Source organism: Rhinoderma darwinii, chromosome 5 (assembly GCF_050947455.1).
Source record: "Rhinoderma darwinii isolate aRhiDar2 chromosome 5, aRhiDar2.hap1, whole genome shotgun sequence".
Taxonomy (NCBI): Eukaryota; Metazoa; Chordata; class Amphibia; order Anura; family Rhinodermatidae; genus Rhinoderma; species Rhinoderma darwinii.
Window position 1 is genome coordinate 89,812,282 of NC_134691.1, and position 21,561 is coordinate 89,833,842.

The window sequence follows — 21,561 nt, forward strand, 5'->3', positions numbered from 1 at the left end:
CCAATGTAGCCGAATTAAAACAATGCTGCAAAGAAGAGCGGGCCAAAATTCCTCCACAGTGATGTAAAAGACTCATCACAAGTCATCACAAATGTTTTATTGAAGTGGTTACTGTCTAGGGTGGCCCAAACAGTTAGGAGGGAAGTTACATTTTCACACGGATGATAGAGGTTTTGGATAAATCTTTATCCTCAATAAATGGGTGATCATTGTGTGTTTACTTGTGTTCTCTTCATCTTATATATAAATGAGTTGGATAATCTGAAACATTTAAATGTGACGAATTAGTAAAAATAGAATATATCGGGTGAGGGGCAAATCCTTTTTACCACACTGTATGTATTGCATAAATCAGCAAACCAGAAAAGATCAGCCAACTTTATTTATGTGTAATTATACAAAGTGAATAGTGCATAGAAGTGATGATGATGTGAAAAATAATAATTTAATATATGCATAAAGTGCACGACTACTCTTGACAATTGACATATAAATAAGACAATACATATAAGTGTTGTAAGGAAAATAAATAAATAAATTATTAAAATAAATGTATATGAATCATGTGATAAAAAAAAGTTATTTTTTTTGTGTGTTTTTATGTCCTAAAATAATCTCAGCCAGATGTTACTTTAACCCCTTACTGACATTTGACGTACACGTACATCATAGTAAGGAGGGGAGTATAAAGCGGCCTTACGGGCTAAGCCTGCTCCATACTCTGCATCTGTCAGCTGTATATTACAGCTGACACCTCACTCTAATGGCCCGGGATCGGATAGAACTCCGATTCCAGGTCTTTAACTGCTTAAATGGTGCAGCCAATAGCAAACACAGCATCTAAGCCATTAAAAAGAGGGGCAACATCCACGGTCACCCCACTGCCCCCTGTCTGATGTGATCGCGAGGTTCCGATGGGTTGACATGACAGTCTGGGGGCCTAATGAAAGCCTCCAGGTTTGACATCTTAATCTTCCTATTAAGCCCTGCTAGAGGAAGGGCTTAAAAGGAGACAGAAAAAAGCACAATAAACTGTAGAGTATTGTAGTATTGCAGTGTAAAGTGCAAGCGATGTAATGATCGAATGTTCTAGTCCCCTAGGCGGGATGCGGTTAAAGTCTATGGTAAAATATGAGAAAACCTGTTACTATGAAGCATTTTGAATTGCCACTTTGTGGAGGGAACTTTGGTTGTTTTGTTCTATGTGGTACAAAAGGTTTTAAAAGCAATCTGTTTAAAAGTTATGACACCATTTCTGTGATTTCATGCTGACAAGTCTGGCGCTTTGACATTGTTCTGTTATTGGCCGAATGCTGTGATTTCATATTTAGTGATGGAAAGAATAAGGTCATAAGTCAGAAGTTAAACTAAATCTAAACAGTCTGAAATAACATGCAATGTTTCGGGAAGACATTTTTAAAAATGAAAAAAAAAATCTGAAAAGTGATAATCTAAAGTTTTGACAGCTCCAAAGATTATACATATATGCATACATGTACATTTAATACTTTATGTATTAACCTGACCATAAGGTTATGTTCACATGCAGTGAGCAATAACATCTGAAAATACGGAGCTGTTTTCCCACAAAAACAGCTCCTGATTTTCAGACGTTTTTGTAGCAACTCGCATATTTCGCTGCGTTATTTACGGCCGTTTTTGGAGCTGTTTTTCAATTAACTCAATGAAAAACGCCTCCAAAAACGTCCCAAGAAGTGTCCTGCACTTCTTTTGACGAGCCCTCATATTACATGCCGTATTTTGACAGTGACGCATAAAATAAAGGCTCGTGGGAACAGAACATTGTAATTCCCATTGAAAACAATGGGAAGATGTTTGTAGGCGTATTAGGCAAGTTTTTTCAGGCGTAATTTGAGGCGTAAAACGCCCAAATTACGCCTGCAAACACTGCCTGTGAATATACCCTAAAAGGTCACAACCAGACAAACAAACACACTAATAGAAAAGAGAGGGGGACAAAAAGAAGAAAAAAAAAAGTTGGGAAGTCAAACCATCCCTTCTAATAGCATTAGCCCTTACAGCCTTGTCAGGAACATCACAAGAGTTTTCAATACTCGGACGATTTTTGGAATTCCATCCAAGGACATCATAATCTGTCAAATCTATTGTATGTGTTGTTTAAGCAAGAGATTAAGTTCTCCATTTGCATAATGTCATTGACTTTTGATACCCAAAAGGGAAAGAATAGGAGCTGTTGGTTTCTTCCACATTAATGGAGTACACATTCTCGCAGCCATAATTAGGAAGCATAATAGTGATTGCTTAAGAGTGATAGGTGGAGTCTCGCTATGACAAAGGAGGAACAACGCGGGGTTCATAGCCAATCTCACTCCGAGGATACTACTCATATTCTCTCTTATTCCTTCCCAAAAGGGAAGTAACAAATGACATGACCAAAAAGTATGGAGAAGTGTACCGATTTCATTTCTACATCTCCAACATTTTGGGTCCGAAGATGGACAAAAGTTCTTTAAACGTGATGGTACTCTATACCATCTGGAAAGTAATTTATAGTTAGCTTCCTGAAAGCGAGAACTAATAGAGGATTTAAGTGAGATTTTAAGGTCCGCTTCCCATTGAAGAACGAAGGGTGGAGGTAGTTGTCTGGAGGAGCGCATAGGTCAGGGACAATGAATGCCTAATCAAACCCAAGCCTAGACACAGTGTCCCAAATGCGGTTTTATCTTGTGTGAAAGATTCTCGTGTGGGAGAGATACAAAAAATGTGTTAATTGCATAGATCTCCAGGGCCCCAATAAATTAGGTCCCAACATGCTCAACAATGCATGTCGAGAGAGCCAGTGATTATCCTTTTGTAAGTCATAAACTCTAAATTTACCAGAAGACACCCAGCTGCGGAAAATCAGGTAGTCTACTCCTGGAGGGAAACGAGGGTTACTCAAAATAGGATATTGCATGGTAATAAAATAGACCATAATTTTGGATTCGTGCAACATTGCAGTGTTGGGCCTATAGTGGGATGGAGACGTAAAGAATGTAGATACAATGGCTCCAGCTATGGGCATGCCGCTAAAGAAATGCTACAAAAACACTGTTCAATTTGGAACCAGGGTTTGAGGGATCCGTGTCGACACGCGTTGCCAGGTAATAGGTATTAATATCTGGCAAAGCAAGGCCCCCTCCATTTTTGGGTCAACACAGCAATGTAATTTTAATTCTTGCAGAATTCACACCCCATATAAAAAATTTTGGATAGAGTCAATTATTTTACAGAAGAAAGAGGGAACTCTGCAGTGCTTGCATGAGGTATAAAAGACAGGGTAGTAGATTAAATTTAAATATAATACAATGACCTAGCCAACTAAAGTTACCCTTGGTCCTTTTCCTACAGTCTTCACATATGATACATATGAGAGGACGAAAGTTAGACTGATAAAGATCAGATGGGTCCGGGGTAAGGCTGGGTTCACACAACCTATTTTCAGACGTAAACGAGGCGTATTATGCCTCGTTTTACATAGGGCTACAATACGTCGGCAAACATCTGCCCATTCATTTGAATGGGTTTGCCGACATACTGTGCAGACAACCTGTCATATACGCGTCGTCGTTTGACAGCTGTCAAACGACGACGCGTAAAAATACAGCCTCGTCAAAAGAAGTGCAGGACACTTCTTTCAGACGTAATTTGAGCCGTTCTTCATTGAACTCAATGAAGCACAGCTCAAAATTTACGGCTGTCAGAGAAGCCTTGCAAAATGCAAGGAGGGGCATTTACGTCTGAAACGAGGCAGCTGTTTTCTCCTGAAAACAGTGTCTTTTCAGACGTAAATGCCTGCTACCGTGTGCACATACCCTAAGGGTATGTGCACACACGCTATCTTCCTTTTACGTCTGAAAAGACAGACTGTTTTATCGCCATAATCGTATCGACCCTCAGAATAAAGTAAAATGCCATTTATAGCACACGGTGAAAACTGCAAAAAATAAAAGACAAAAAACATTGTCAGAATTTATGTTTTGTTGTCACTTTGCTTGCCAAAATAATCTAATAAAAAGTGATAAAAAAAATCACATGTACCCTAAAATGGTATCAATGAAAACAACAGATTGTCCCGCAACAAATAAGCCCTCACACGGCTTCCGATGAAGAAAAAATAAAAAAGTTTTGGCTCTCAGAATATAGCGACAGAAATTGTGCAGTGTCCAAAAGCGGATAAGATCGGGCGCCATTTATCAGTGTGACACCGGCCACATATCTATGAATTATTATTTATTATTTATTATGATTATACCCTCTTATTATGCCCTGTTGTACTCTTAGATAAACGCCCACATTATAAACTGAAATACCACATTATAAACTGAAATACCAGAAAAACTCCAAACAGAACTGTTACGAAGCAAAATCTGCACTCCAAAAGCCAAATGGCGCTCCCTCCCTTCTGAGCCCTACAGCGTGCCCAAACACCAGCTTACGTCCACATATATGATATTTTATATCCGGGAGAACTCGCTCAACATTGTATGAGGTATTTGTCTTCAGTGGCACAAATTGGGCACAACATATTGTGCATTAAAATGACATATTAGTGAAAAAAAAATATTTGCACTTTGCACCATCCGCTACGCATTAACGCCTGCGTGCACCACGATTTAATAGCATGTCGTGGTGTGGGGGGTTTATATATGGAGCGGGCTCATGCGCTGCGCCCACTCCATATTCTGCAGGTGTCAGCGGTGTATTATAGCTGACACCCAGGATTAACGGACAGGAACAGCGATTGCGCTGTTACAGGAGCCTGTAAAAATGACATTATGCTGCAATACATTAGTATTGCAGTGTATTGTACCAGCGACCTAATGATCGCTCGTTCCAGTCCACTAAAGGGACTAATAAAATGTGTAAGAAAAAAAAAAAAAAAAGTAAAAGAAGTTATTATTAGTGAAAAAAAGATATATATATTTAAAGTCCAAACAATCCCCCTTTCCCATGTTTCCTCTAAAGTAATGTAAAAAATAAAAAAATAAACAGAATTGGTATCGCTGCATCCGTAAAAGTCCAAACTATTACAATATACCATTATTTAATTTGCACTGGAAAGGCCGTAAAAAATAAAGAATTTAAAACGCCAAAATCACAGTTTTTTGGTCACCTTAGCATTTAAAAAAAAATCATAAAAAGTGATAAAAAAGTTGTATGTAAAAAAAAATTGTACCGATAAAAACTGCAGCTCATCCCGCAAAAAAATCAGCCCTCAAGCGACCAAAAAAATAAAAAAACTGATGCCTCCCGGAATATGGTGAAACAAAACGTTTTGTTTTTTTAACAAACAGTTTTTACTTTGTAAAAGTATTAAATTATAAAAAAACTGTATAATTTGGTATCACCGTAATCGTCTCAGAAAACATTTAAGTTGTTGTTTTTACCGCACGGTGAAAGCCGTAAAAACGAAACCCAAAAAACAATGGAGGAATCACAGCTTTTTCCAATTTCAGCCTGCAAAGGAATTTATTTTCAGTTTCCCAGTACATTAAATGGTATCATATGGTGTCACTAGAAACTACAACTCCTCCCGCAAAAAAATAAGCCCCCACACCGCTCTATTGACAGAAAAATAAAAAAAGTTATGGCTCTTGGAAAGCGGGGTGGGAAAACTAAAATGTAAAAGCAAAACATGGATCACGCCTGAAAGGGGGTTGATTAATTTCTACTGAAAAAGCATTTATGACCAAGTGGGGTATTTCCGTACTTGGGAGAAATTGTTTTACAAAGATTGGGCAGCTTTTTCTACTTTATACATGCTCACTATACCCCTAGATAGATTTAAGGGGTGTAGTTTCCCAAATGGGGTAAGTTTTTGGGTGTTTCCACTGTTTTGGTACCTCAGGGGCTTTGCAAATGCAACATGACACCAGAAAACCATTCCAGCTAAATTTGAGCTCCAAAAGCCAAATATTGTTTCTTCCCTTCTGAGCTCTGCCGTGTGTCCAAACAGCAGTTTATTACTACATATGGGGTATTGTTTTAATCAGGAGAAATAGCTTTACAAATTTTGGGGTGATTTTTCTCCTTTATTCATTGTAAAAATTAAACATTTCTATGTTTTTTTAAAGAAAAAAGTAGATTTTAATTTTCACGGTCTAATTCCACTAAATTCAGCAAAAAAAACTGTGGGGTCAAAATGCTAACTATACCCCTAGAAAATTCCATCAGGGCTGTAGTCTCCAAAATGGGGTCAGTTTTGGGGGGTTTCCACTGTTTTGGTCCCTCCAAGGTGTTGCAAACGCGACGTGGCACTGAAAACCAATCCAGAAAAATCTGCGCTCCAAAATCCAAATGGCGCTCCTTCCCTTCTGATCTCTGCCGTGGGTCCAAACAGTAGTTTAGTACCACATATGGGGTATTGCCGTAATCGGGAGAAGTATCTTTACAAGTTTTGGGTGCTTTTTATTCTTTATCCCTTGCAAATATTATTTTTTTTAATATTTTTTCAGAAAAAAAGTAGATTTTCACTTTCACAGACAAACTCCAATAAATATAACAAAAGACCTGTTGGGTCAAGATGCTAACTATACCCCGAGATAAATTCCTTGAGGTGTGTAGTCTCTAAAACCGTGTCACTTTTGGGGGGTTTCCACTGTTTTGGCCCACACGACCTCCTCAAACCTGACATGGTGCCTAAAATATATTCTAAAAAAAGGAGGCCCCAAAATCCTCTAGGTGCTCTTTTGCTTCTGAGGCCTGTACTTCAGTCCATTACCACACTAGAGCCACATGTTGGATATTTCTAAAAACTGCAGAACCTGGGCAATAAATATTGAGTTGCATTTCTCTGGTAAAACCTTCTGTGTTACAGAAGAAAATGTAATCCAAATGAATGTCAGCAAAAAAAAATTACGTTTGTAAATTTCCCCTCTACTTTGCTTTAATTCCTGTGAAGCGCCTAAAGGGTTAAGAAACTTTATGAATGCTGTTTTGAATACTCTGAGGGGTGCAGTTTTTAATATGGGGTGATTTATGGGGGTCATAAAGCCCTCAAAGCCACTTCAGAACTGAACTGCTCCTTGAAAAATAGCCTTTTGAAATTTTCTTGAAAATGTGAGATATTGCTGCTAAAGTTCTAAGCTTTGTAACGTCCTAGAAAAATAAAATAATGTTCAAAAACAATGCAAATATAAAGTAGACATATGGAATATGTGAAATAGTAACTATTTTGTGTGGTATTACTATCTGTTTTACAAGCAAATACATTTAAAATTAGAAAAATCATAATTTTTGCACATTTTCTCTAAATTTTGGTGTTTTTCACAAAAAAGCAATGAATTTAGTGACCACATTTTTCAACTAACATAAAGTACAACATGTCACAAGAAAACAATCTCAGAATCGCTTGGATAGGCAAAAGCATTGCAGTTATTACCACATATATTGACACGTCAGATTTAAAAAATGGGGCAGGTCCTAAAGGCCAAAATGAGCTCGGTCCTGAAAGGGTTAAAGTAATATTTATCACCTCGGATTTAGCTAAGTTAATTTTAAAGCTAGAAAGTTCTGAGTATAATATAAATTTACACATTAAATTTGGAAGCTAGATGGTTGGTTTGGTAATAAAGAACAAAAGGTCATCTGCGTAAGCTATTTTATATTCTGAGCCCTGGAGTGACATACCCGAAATAAATGGTTGAGGTCTCAATATCCGAAGGAACGGTTCTAAAGTAAGAATAAAAATAAAAGGTGATAATGGACATCCCTGTCGCGTACTATTTGAAATTCTTTAGAAAGTAAGCCATTTACTTGAATCCTCTCTGAGGGGACAGAATATAAAGCCATAGTCCCAGAGATCATATTAGCCCCTAGCCCGATTTTACGCAGAGTCTCCTCCATAAAAATCCAATTTGCTCGATTGAAAGCCTTCTCTGCGTTCGTAGAGAGTAATATAATTTGCTTATTCGCGCACTTGATTTTGTATATAAGATTTATTGATTTTATAGTGTTGTCTCTGGGTCCCCTCCCTGTTACAAAACATGCCTGGTCTAAGTGAATAATCAGGTCCATCAATGATAATAATCTGGTAGCAAAGATTTTTGCAAGGAATTTAATGTCCAAATTGAAATTTGTCTATAATTGGAGCATTTTAAAGAGTCTTTTCCGGGTTTGGGAATCACCAGAATTCTAGCCCGCAAGGAGGCCCTTACTGGGAGTTTAGATGAAGAAAAAATATTAAGGATCTGCAGGAATTATGGGTCTTAATGTGATAAAGGGGATAATCTTAAAGTGTAAATCAAGGCTAGCTAATGTATTTTTAGACTAGACGTCATTGGATTAAAATTCCTATTATGTTTATGTTTCATGAATATATGTTAAAATGCCTCAGTTAATTAATTAAATTCATTTATTAAACATGATCATTTAATTAGATACTGTCAATTAACCTGAAATAAGAACATAAATTATTATTGTCTACGCAAGAGTAATTGAAAGTCTCCAAATTAATTATATCTTTAGTAAATATAACACTACAAGTATTTTTAATAATAATACAAAAAGCAGCTGATCGGAGATTATTAATTGGGGGCATAAGAGCGTCCCTGTGGCATTTTATTTACAGATAAACATCTGGATAGTTTCTTTACTTTTCTATATGAATTATGCAGCCAGCTATTTAACTTAATATAGTAAAATGCATACATGTTACAGAAAACTTTTTGCTCAATTAACACCTTAATGACATGTTATGTATTAGTACTAGGGGAAGTATGGAGCGGGCTCAAGGGCTGAGCTCACTCCATACTCAGCGAGTGACGGCTGTGTTATACAGCCGACACCTCACTGCAACGGGCGGAATCAAAGATCACTTTGATTCCGCCCGTTTAACACCTTAAATGTTGTTTAACACCTTTAACACTCCGAATCGCGATCTCATCATTTAAATCGTTAGAATCAGGGGGGCGCCCCCTCAAATAGGCCATCCCACCCCCCCCACCCCCCGTGTGATGCGATCGGCCGGTGAAAATGGTTGTCATGGCAGCCTGGGGGCCTAATAAAGGCTCCCAGGTTTGCCATCTTTGTACTCCTTTGAAGCTCTGCATCCGGCAGGGCTTCAAAGCAGACTATCAGAATCACAATATACTGCAGTACATTAGTATTGCAGTATATCATGCAAGCGATCCAACGATCGCTGGTTCAAGTCCCCTAGGGGGACTAATAAAAAAAGTAAAAAACAGGTAAATAAAGTTTTTTTTATGTTCCAAAAAAAAAAAAGTATTAAAAGTAAGAAAAAAAAATATTTTCCCATTTTTCCCCTAATGCAATGTTAAAAAAATAAAAGTTGACATAACTGGTATTGCCACGTCCGTAAAAGTACGCACCATCACAATATAGCATTGTTTTACCCGCTCGGTAAACGCCGTAAAAATAAATAAATAAAAACATTCTAAATTGCTGTTTTTTGGTCACCTTAGCTCTCAAAAAAAAATGGAATAAAAAGTGATCAAAAAGTCACATGTAGCCCAAAATGGTAATGGTGAAAACTACAGCTCGCCCCGCAAAATTTAAAAAATAAAGTTATGAATCTCAGATTATGGCGACACGAAGTAATTTTTTTTAGCAAATAGTTTTATTTTTTTAAAAGTGGTAAAACATATAAATTTGGTATTGCCATAATTGTATCAACCTGTAGAATAAGGTGAATATGTAGTTTTTACCGCTTGATGGACGCCGTAAAATCAAAACCCCCCAAAAAAATTGTGTAGTCGTTGTTTTTTGCCCATATCAGCCCACAAATAATTTTTTTCAGCTTCCCAGTACATTATGCAGTACAATAAATGGTGCCATGAAAAACTGCAACTTGTCCCACAAAAAACAAGCACTCATATGGCTATGTTGACAAAGAAATAAATAAATTATGGCTTTTGGAAGGCGGAAATGAAAATGAAAAAACTCAAATTGGCCGTTAAGGTCAATGGCAGACTAGGCAACTGTATGTCATACAGTTTCATACAGTTTTTGTGTTCAGTTAAAGGGATTGCACAGCTGTTAAAAAAAACGGCTGCACAATATGTGTTAAACAAAACAAATAATCACCAGTTAAATCCCTCGCCGCTCCAGCGCTGAGGCTCCTGCAGCAGTCACATTTTATTAAAAACAGTTGGATAACTTCTTAAAAGGTGTTGCCTATGGTTAGAAAAGCATGGCTGCTTTCTTCCAAAACAGTAGCAAACAATGATGCAAAAACAGGTATGTTTCAAGGCGCCACTCCCGTATTGATACGTGCAGGTGAGGTCTCTCCTCCCTCAATACTGATCATGGAACAAACAAAATGCACAATCTTTTTGCAAGTGAAAAAACTTCTTTATTCAATTCAGTACAAAATTCGACAGTTCAGAAATAGCACGACATGTAATTTTCACCATTTAGTGTGATAGTCCCAGCAGTGGTTTATATTGCCTGTTTTGAAGTATAGTCCATAAATCATATGGGGAAACATTTTCTGGAAGGGAACTAGTGTTAGACACGCTAAAAGAGATGTTTCGGGGGACCGCCCCCTTTCTCAAGCATGCGTGGAATTTACACCCTTTTGAAAAGATGGTTGAATCCATTGGAACAATATTTTTCTGCTCATGAACACATATTGCAATATGTTATAGTAAATACTAAACATTATATCACTTCCTTTCCAAATACATCTGGACCCAGAAATCGCATGTTGCAATGAGGTTCTTAGGACAGGAACCTATAAGTATACATTGCAACTGCAGTTTTTATTTAACTCTTTAGGACTCAACAAGTCCAATCTAAAAATCCAGTAAGCAACCTCATTCTTATCTGTGCATCATCGCTTCCTTCAACTTCTAATATAAGCCATCTCAGGTCAAAGACTTTGAGGCCCATTTGAAAAAAAATGTCTGGCTACCGTTGCCTCGCCAAGCTTTTTTTGCTGTCTGTCATCATCCTTCGATACCTCTTTCTAATAGACGTGATTAGTTGTTTTTAATTTACATTATTGTAAGTTCTCTTGTATTGATGGGTATATTATTGGGTAATACAATGCATCATGCATGCTTGAGAATGGGGGCGGTGTGCCGAAGCCTTGCTTCTAGAATGTCTAACACTTGTTCCCCTCCAACAAACTTCTCTCCATGTGAATTATGGACTATACTTGAAAACAGGCGGTATAAACCACTGCTGGGACTATCACATTAAAAGGTGAATATTATATGTCTTGCTATTTCCGTACAGTTTGTGTGTGGTATTTCAGCTCAGACTCATTCACTTCCGTCGAGCCAAGCTGCAATACCAGACATAACCCATGGACTGGTGTGGCGCTGTTTCTGAATGAAAGCAGCTATGATTTCTTAACCCTGGACAACCCCATCAACTATATGAATGGCTCAACTTTACACAGATGGTCAAACCAGACCAATCAGCAAGTGACAGCATATCCTAACAACACAACGTCTTTTGCCAAGACTGGGGAAAATAATTACCGTAAGGGTGTATTTACAGATGCCGCTGGTTTGCTGTGGGCTTAAAAGCACGTGGCAAAACCGAGTGTATTTCACTGCAAATTACCATAGTTTTGCAAAGTGATTTTTGGTCGCAATGCTTCTAGGGGAGAAATACTCCCTACATTTGGTATATGATGGAACATGCCATGAATTTGGAATCCAACAGAATAAAACTCTGTATGCCTGTACAGTAGAGGCCCCATGCACTTAAATGGGAGCACTATTATGGCTTAATAGAAAATAGAGCCACAATACAGCCGTGTGCATGAGGCCGGTGTTCTTTGTTTCGTTTGTATGTTTTACTTTACTACGTAGTATATTATAAGATTACTACGATTGAACATTGAATATCATCATCATCATCATCATTATTATCATCATCATCATTATTATCATCATCATCATCATTATTATCATCATCATCATTATTATTATATGTCTGTTACTTTTAATTCAAGCACTTACCACTTCTTCATGTTTGCACTTCCTCACATTTATGCCATTAATCTGAAATCAAGACATATTTGCTGTTATTGATGGCTGTCATTATGTACAAACAATGGAAATAAAGAACAAGCTATGTCTTACTTGCAGAATAGCATCTCCGATGAACAGAAGACCAGAAAGCTCAGCTGTAATCATGAGGGGAAAAAAAGAATAAAAACTGATGAATAAACAACATAGATATGAACCCTATGATCTTCAATAATTGATAGGTGAAAATAATAAGAAAAGCTGTTTCTTCCCTCTAGAATCATACTTGAAAGCATTTTCCATGCTGTTAATTCCAAATATAAGATACAAAAACTCATTTTCTAGGCTGCCAAAAGTAGAAGGCCTGGGAAGAAAACATTAATCCTCTTACGTCTCCTATGGGCAGTCGTTGGAGTCACAGACTTGGTAATTTTGGCATTTCAGAGATTGCATTTTCTTGATTAGCAATGAGAAGGTTTCATCTATCTGCCACAGTGGTATAATTCAATTTGCCTCTAATTCTTCCCCAAGTAATAATTTATTTTTTCATTATCCAGTCATCGCACAGAGATTAGAAAGCTTTGTAATGACTCCCAGACTTTTAGAAGAACTGTGTGTACTTTGTGCATCAAGGCAAAAACCCACATGGAAATAGTTTCTTAGATAAATGAAAAGGATGTGTGCATGGGGTCTATTAAAATATTTGCCGAATCGCTGCTCCCCAGGCATGCTAATTGTAATCCACTGCAATAGGTTCTCTTTGCTTTTTCCTTATTTGCATCATACACATACGTTTTAATAGCATTATCGTTGTGGGAACTGTTGCATGTGGGAAACGCTAGCCAGATACCATGCAGCTAGAGTGACACTTTATATTAATGCTATGGTGTTACAGGAATAAGCATATTGCTTCATGGATTTAATCCTGGGAATTACAGTTTGATTATGTCCATGTTTGATTTTTAGTAGGTTAAAGGTATGTATTTTACTGACTCTTCCTAGATATATATATCTAATATATCCAACATCTGTGGACAACCTGCAGAGGCATAGCATGAATGTCCTGACAAAAACTATATATCAGCTGTTGTCTTATTTGGCTTGGTGTCCTATGGGCCCCCATAGAGTTGAGTCCTAGTAGGGATTGCTATTACTACACCCCTTATTGCCTTAAGAGTGAAAGTCAGGTCAAAATATACAATGCATAGGTTACATAATACACTTATAAAATATAACAATACTCAAATTTACAGGTGTCTGGATTGTGCAACTTCTTTTTAGTTTGCAAATACCCTGAATAATTGTGGGGTTTCCAGCAGCTGAACCTAAGCTTGCGTTCCCTGCTATCAATTCACATCGCCCAGGAAATCACTTTCTTATCACTCCTTTACCTTGCAACAGCCCCTTAAAACAATGGGCATCCATTTGTCTGCAGGGGTGCTGGAAGTCATCCAGAGTCAGAGTCATCCATCCAGAATTGATGAGACTCTGACCAATAAAGAGTTGTCGATACTAGTGAACCTACGCTATTGGCTTAATATGCCTTTGAAGAGCATAGAGAAAGACGTATTCTGAACCAAACAACCCATTTAATAGTGTCACCAGGGTTCACCTACCTAATTGTTTCTTTTTCAGAACAATTTATAAAAAAAATCACAGTCAACATTTTTTATGGACAAATTGGAAAACCATAATAAATCCTAAAGATTATAAGTAATAATGTATATACCTTAGAATACTGATTATAAACTCATTAGCAGCATTTACTGTGACCTCTTAAATTATTACAACCCCAAAACTGTGTACAAGACTCAACTACTTCCCAAAAAAACACAGATTCATTTTTATTACAGACACTGGAAAAAAATCCCTTGTTTTGGCTGTCTGTCCAGAAATGTACAGACTGTTGGAAACCCTGAGTGTCACTTATAAAACATTTTTTTAAAAACTAGTGGACCCTTTAACATATTTGTGACAACTTAAACTGAAAATAAATAAAAGATGAACCTGATATACAGGCATGCCATTTTTAGACAGATACAACCTAGCCTTTTCTGAAACATTTCTAGAATAATATTGCTAGACATCTCTATAACTATTCCTTATTTATAGACAAGATACTTACCTTTTTAAGATTTTATAAACTCCCCCAAAAAAATCGCTATTTTAAAGTAATAGTTATAAATTATAGATCATGTGATCATTCAGCCTAGTTCATGAAGTTCTTCATTTTATTACCACTGGTTTCTTTTAGGGGTTTTAACAATGTAAAATGAAGTAATGACTTAATTATAAAAATGACGGCAGCGTATGATTGATGTTCTTAGAAAGAACAAGTAACATTGTGTTTCTACACAAGAAGAACTGAAAGTAGTAAAAGTCAAGTGCTGCCTAATGTGTCACTTAGAACAGAAGGTAAGCGAGTCTTCTGAGAAAGGCAATTTGTAATTCAGAAGGATAAAGCTTTAGAATAATTAACATCACACTGGTTAAGGAAGTTGTAACTCCAACTGTGTGAATGCACTAGAGTATAAAAATCTAAAACAGAGTAATCCTATGTATTTATAGCTCTTATTAGTACTTAGGGAAATTCAAATGCACGGGCAGACCGTGGTTCTAGCAGCTTGTTAAATGTAAATACCAGAGAAGAAGCCACAAGCCAGGAAAAACTGTATTAAAAAACCCCCACTAGTTTAAATAAAAAATAGATTCCTTAAAGCGTACCTAACTTTTCAGGTGACTTTTCCAGTATAAATGGTCATATGTGTGTATATGAAGAATAACACTACTTCTGGCCATTATGTGACTTGTATTCTGCATTATTTGGCCATGTTCACACAGGATGGAAACTACACAGCGTGAAAGTACACAGCGTATCCATCCTGGAACCCGCAGGGAATTTCGCCTGAAAAAACGCACCAAATTGTGGTGCAGTTTTTTGGACGGAATGTCCAATATCTGTATATATATATATATATATATATATATATATATATATATATATATATAAAATCCAAAAAACAGGCAGCACTCCAAGGTATAAGCAAGGTAGAAAAAGGTGCTTTATTGGTCCATATACACACGACATTTCAGCTCAACACAGGAGCCTTTCTCACTTGAGAAAGGCTCCTGTGTTGAGCTGAAACGTCGTGGGTATATGGACCAATAAAGCACCTTTTTCTACCTTGCTTATACCTTGGAGTGCTGCCTGATTTTTGGATTCTACTACAGCAGGTCTGTTAGCCCTGACCTGGGCAGGTCGGCACCCACCTACGATTTACAAGGCTGTGCGGCTGACATTGTATTTGGACTTATATATATATATATATATATATATAGAGGTAGCTGCATCATGAAGGAGATTATATAGTAATACTGAGTAGTGCAGCTGAGAATCCAGCACTGGGGTGACATAGAAATGTTACCCGTAGGCTGTGTCTTTCTCACTGTGCTTCTGCTGCCTTCTCCTGCTCTCCCTCCCTTCTCTATAGATTTGCATTCAGCAAGACTGTTGCTGACTCACTCTCTCTCTGCTACCTGCCCCTGTTCCCCCTCTTCTCCACAGACTTGTATAGGCAGGCAGAGAAGAGACACCCCACATTTTCTGCAGGCCGTCTGTAACCAGGGACAGACTTTGCTTGACAACACGGGGGGGGGGGGGGCAGCAGATTACAGGAAGGGAGACACCTAGTAGCAGTAAATTCACACAGAATTTTCATGGATAAAACAACTACATTTTTACAGTAACTATATTACAAAGATGATCTATATCAGGTATACTATTAGATTAGCATAAGTTGTTTAAAAAGTTAGTGTCCATTTAACTGTTTGTGCAACAAGAGCTTTTTAAAAAGAACAACTTAGATCAGATTATGGGGATTTTTCAAATTTTCCACTTAGTGGTGAAGGGGACAATGCCAACCCACTAGGGGTCCCTATTAATTACAAAGTAACCACTATGAAATGCCATAAATAATGGCTTAATGATAATCATAAGCAGTTCCCTATGAAATTCCCTAGGTGACAGTGGCTCACCCAGTCATAAAGTGGGACATAAACATTCCCATGTCCTGATTAGCTGGGAGTTGTGAAAACGGCAGAGGTCCCCCTCAATCATTCTCATACCTTTGATGGAAAGTGTGGAAATATAGGGGACCATAATTACAGCTTGGAAATAAACTATGAAGAATTTTCTAACTCCTTAGGACATTGGTGGAGATCAAAGCTAGGCTTGGATTTCCATTCGGAGCTTCCTTATTCAGTTCTGTCACTTTTTATGGCAAGGCTAACACAGCATTAAGCACTATTCTTTCAGGTCAATAAGGTATGTTGGGCGCCAGTTGGATCTGTAGTATGGCAGGTCCAACACAGCATCGTGGCTTCAATTATAAACAGAGGTATGATGTAAACAGAGTCTAAGACCTGATATAAGTTATGGCTAAATTCCCCAACATACATTCAACAGTGTTGGGGAAAACAGTACACATTATTCTGTTACCTAGACTAGCAGTCTTTATACATGACATTTCATGTGACCTTCATCATCTATATATGAAACTGTGGATTTGAACCAGTTCTTAGGTCCTGTCCTGTTTACATCGACCCCCTAGTCCCTTGCCTACACCCGAACATATAGATTATACCCTCTTCACAACACTCCAGAAATAAACAACCTGCAAATCCTGTAAAAATAACGTGTTTATAGATTTTAATACCTTTCATGTCTAATGTTTCTTTTTGGGCAAACAAAAAAAATAACATAAATTGCATTTAATGCTGTCTTCAAGCATTTTAAAGAACATCTGTCATCAAGGTAAAGTTGTATGTTTTTACACCTTCCGCTTTAGAATTATATAGCGAGTATATTTTCCTCTATGTTAAAATGTTAAGGTTATTTTATTTGACACTCTGATCTCTCCCTGAAATTCATCTGTATCTTAACTTAAATTGCTGCTCATGAATATTTATTAGGGGTTCTACCCTCATCCAGTCCTCATTACTTCCCATCTAACTCTACATGCTGGCACAAGATTAGCTGGTCATGTGACCTGATTTTTAAGCTATAGTGAACGTGACTGGTTAACGCCCATACGTAATAAGTCTACATGCTTCAGAGTCATTCAGAGATAGTTGCTTAGTTAGAAACATAAAAAGAGAATCATCCATCAAGTTTAACCTTTCTATGGGCCGGGCTATTTTATTCAGACTTTTTTTTTAATTAAAACTTCTTGCCCAATTTAGCCTCACAGAGTAATAAACACCTCCCTAACCCCACAAGAGTATCAGGATAATTTCCCTCGATTTAGTCAATTTCATACTAAACTTTTGTGAAGTATATCTCTTGACGCCATAAAACAAAATACCTGTGTAATTCTCTTTTAGATTTAGTCATAACTTTTGCCATTAGTGTCTCTTGTAGTAGGGCAATCCAATGTTTGACCTTATTGAGAAGAACCTCTTTCTATACCGATGATAGAAACTCTATTTTACCGCGTGCAAATTATGTCCCCTAGAACCTTCCACAGTTCTTAGCAAACCTTTTAGAATTTGACAGATGCTCTTTTATTTTGCCAACATGCCCGAGCATTGAGTGACATTTTTACCAAAGAGATATTAACTCACTGTACCTCTTTGTTCTTTGGATATCTTGGATAATACAACTGGAATATTATGTTCAGATCCTCCCTGAAACACATAGAAATTGTATCTACTTATTGAAGAAGCAAATGTGAAATAAAAAGTAGACAAGGGAAAAATACTGACTGGATAATTCTTGACATGCATGCAATATACGATACCCAGTTTACAAAATATCAAACTTTTAACTTATAAAATATAAAATATAAAAAACTAGAATCATGTTAACACATTAATATACAAGTAGTAATTTGTTGTTTTTATCCCTCCCCCCCCCCCCAAAAAAAAAGTAAAGACCAGCATAAACATATTATTTGAACAACATTTAAATATTTGCAAGACTAAACTACCCAAATAGGCCTCTTGCAGTTGGCCATATTTTGGCTCTGGAATCGTAAAACATCACCCATAGAGGTATATGGGGCCTACTGCACCTCAGTAAGCCTACGATGTTACACGGAGGGATATAGAGTTTTATAAAGCTATTATTGATAATACATTTTACAAGTGTTTCCCTAAAAATTAGAATATTATTTTACCTTTATAAGATAAAAAATAAAAAATAATTAAAACCAATATGTACTGTACCCTCAAATTTTCTACAAATAGCAGTGAATGCATCATTGCTTTCTAAGCAGTCAGATCTAAGATTTAAATCCTCAAGAACATGATTTAAAGAAATACAATAATGGAAAAGTAATGATGTACAAGTACAAAGGGATAAAGTGATAATAAAATTGACGATGCAGAATCAGTCTGGATAACAAAATAAATAAGGGGACTGAGAGTGTATTATGTGCCAATTAATAAGTGAATTTTTACTGAGTGCCTGTGGAATGGCAGGCACCAATGTTTAGCACTTAAGCAATAGATCTAAGTGACTATTAAAAGGGAATGTACATTCTCGCAATCAATTTTTTTCTATTTATTGTCCCAATGCATGTAAATCGAAACAACTTTGCAAATAGTCTTCATTAAGAATATCCTACCGTTTTGTGTCTACAGATCTTATACAAACCTACAGTATGTGTCTCCATGGTAACTGACTACGAACCAACCCTGTATCGTCCGATCCTGCAGTCATACTTTCTTCTATTTGTCCCCTACTTCTCACTAACCTACAATTGGTAGGTTAGCAAAAATAGGGGCAGTTGGATGGCAATATGATTGCAGGATCAGACTGTACAGGTTGGACCTATGTATTTCATCATACTTCTAGGTTGAAAAGTGATTTAAAAAAAATATTTAAATATGAGTACTGCTCAGCACTTAAGCCCTGTCCACTATTTTGGTATAAATCTTCCCCAATATCTTAAAATGGTAACTCTATACCTAATGTAACGAAGCTGTGTTGTGAAGCTATCTGTCGAGCAATACTTCCACAGTCAGTCTTGACATTGACTACTCTGGTACTCACTCTCTAACCCCTGTGCAGATATCTGGTCTTCGCTACAGCGAGTTCCCAGGTTGCGTCTGAAAAGTAGCCTCTGACAGGTAGAGCAAACAGGCAAGAGTAACCAAACAAGTCAAGTGTAAATACCAGATAATCAATAGAGAGTTTGTCAAAGCCAGAGTAGATCCAAAATCCAGAAACAGGAACAGTGCCAGATCAATTACGAGAGGTACCATTAGTAACAGAGTGGCAGGTAAAAATGAATGGTCCGGCAATCCAAAGTCAAACAAAAATAGGCAATAGAGGCTTAACCAGAAAAGTAGTCAATGGAAGTCGGGTAGAAAATACAGCATACAACATCATGTAGTTTCTCACTGATTTACATCTATAGGGATATAGAACCATTCCAGATAACCATGTTACTGTGTTTGGTTCATAAATTGTATCTGCATATTATAATTGATGATGCAGATGTGACAATATTTGTTACTAGTGCTTACGCACTTACATTGACACTATCAACTCAATAGATAGATGGTAGACTAACGCGATATATATGCTCAATATATATGCCTCTTACTACTCTAGTCTTAATTAGATTTTTAGATATACAGGGTGGGCCATTTATATGGATACACCTAAATAAAATGGGAATGGTTGGTGATATTAATTTCCTGTTTGTGGCACATTAGTATATGGGAGGGGGGAAACTTTTCAAGCTGGGTGTTGATCATGGTGGCCATTTTGAAGTCAGCCATTTTGTATCCAACTTTAGTTTTTTCAATGGGAAGAGGGTCATGTGACACATCAAACTTATCGAGAATTTCACAAGAAAAACAATGGTGTGCTTGGTTTTAACGTTACTTTATTCTTTCATGAGTTATTTACAAACTTCTCTTTGTTTACAGCCATTGAAATGTCGCAGAGGTTAACACGTGAGGAGCGGATAGAAATTGTGTTGATGTCTGGTGAACGCAGTACCAGGGTCATTGCAGCAGATTTCAATGCAAGACACCCTACGAGACCACCCATCTCCCATGCTACAGTTTGCAAACTGCTTGCCAAGTTTCATGAAACTGGTTCAGTGTTGGATTTGCCCAAATGTGGACGCATGAAAACTGTCACTAATGAAGAAACATCAGTGGCTGTCCTAGCTTCATTCAGCAAGAGCCCACAGCGTAGCACTCGCCGCATGTCACTGGAAAGTGGCATCAGTCGAACATCCCTTTGGCGGATATTAGCTACTCACAAATGGCACCCTTACAAACTCCAGCTGCTGCAGCATCTCAACGAGGATGACCCAGATCGGCGCACTGAATTTGCAGAATGGGCAAAACAAAAATTGGAACAGGACCCTCAGTTTACACAGAACATTTTGTTCAGTGATGAGGCAAACTTTTATGTGAATGGTGAAGTTAACAAACAAAACCACCTCTATTGGTCTGACACTAACCCACATTGGATAGATCCCTCCAAGACTGTTGGAACACAAAAATTGATGGTATGGTGTGGTATACTGGGGTACAAAGATAGTGGGGCCATTCTTCATCAATGGAAACCTCAAGGCCACGGGATATCTGAAATTGCTACATGATGTGTTTCCCTCTTTATGCACTGAAGCTGGCACGTTCCCTGAGTTTTTCCAACAAGATGGTGCACCACCACATTATGGGTGTCAGGTCCGAGCATTCCTAGATAAACAGTTTCCTGGAAAGTGGATTGGTCGTCGTGGGCCAGTTGAATGGCCCCCTAGGTCTCCCGATCTGACCCCTTAGACTTTTATCTTTGGGGTCATCTGAAGGCAATTGTCTATGCTGTGAAGATACGAGATGTGCAGCAACTGAAACTACGGATACTGGAAGCCTGTGCTAGCATTTCTTCTGCGGTGTTGCTATCAGTGTGTGAAGAGTGGGAGAAGAGGGTTGCATTGACAATCCAACACAATGGGCAGCACTTTGAACACATTTTATAAGTGGTCAGAAACTTGTAAATAACTCATGAAAGAATAAAGTAACGTTAAAACCAAGCACACCATTGTTTTTCTTGTGAAATTCTCGATAAGTTTGATGTGTCACATGACCCTCTTCCTTTGAAAAAACTAAATTTGGATACAAAATGGCCGAATTCAAAATGGCCGCCATGGTCAACACCCAGCTTGAAAAGTTCCCCCCTCCCATATACTAATGTGCCACAAACAGGAAGTTAATATCACCAACCATTCCCATTTTATTTAGGTGTATCCATATAAATGACCCACCCTGTAGATGTGGTGTTATTTTTGTTTATATTTTTATATATTGTTTTTTAATTTATTATCTTCATTGTTATTTTTACTCCAGACTAGAGTTTTATCTATATAGGCAATTATGCAAGCGGGGATAGTGGCCCCATTCCTATGCTCTTATTACGTTGTTAGTACAGTCAGGGATGTTGCTCCCTGTTTACCACCGTTCAACTTGAACACTGAGCTGCTGTGCAGTTCAACAATCCAGGATCGCTGCACTATGTTAAGGTCAGCCAGATCAGTGTTTTCCAGAGCATGGTTGATAATGTAGCTACCAAATG

At 37.5% G+C, this 21,561-nt stretch overlaps 1 protein-coding gene across 3 annotated transcripts in view; it reads right to left on the reverse strand.

Moving 5' to 3' along the window:
• The window catches only part of SNTG1 (syntrophin gamma 1), a 505,846-nt gene that overhangs the window by 120,687 nt on the left and 363,598 nt on the right, over window positions 1-21,561 (reverse strand). For all 3 annotated transcript variants that reach the window (XM_075826260.1, XM_075826258.1, XM_075826259.1), the window contains 3 exons: window positions 17,594-17,651; window positions 12,081-12,124; window positions 11,958-11,999 (listed from right to left, as the gene is read on the reverse strand). In XM_075826260.1, the coding sequence (XP_075682375.1) occupies window positions 11,958-11,999; window positions 12,081-12,124; window positions 17,594-17,651 (144 nt within the window). The remainder of the gene's footprint in view (window positions 1-11,957; window positions 12,000-12,080; window positions 12,125-17,593; window positions 17,652-21,561) is intronic.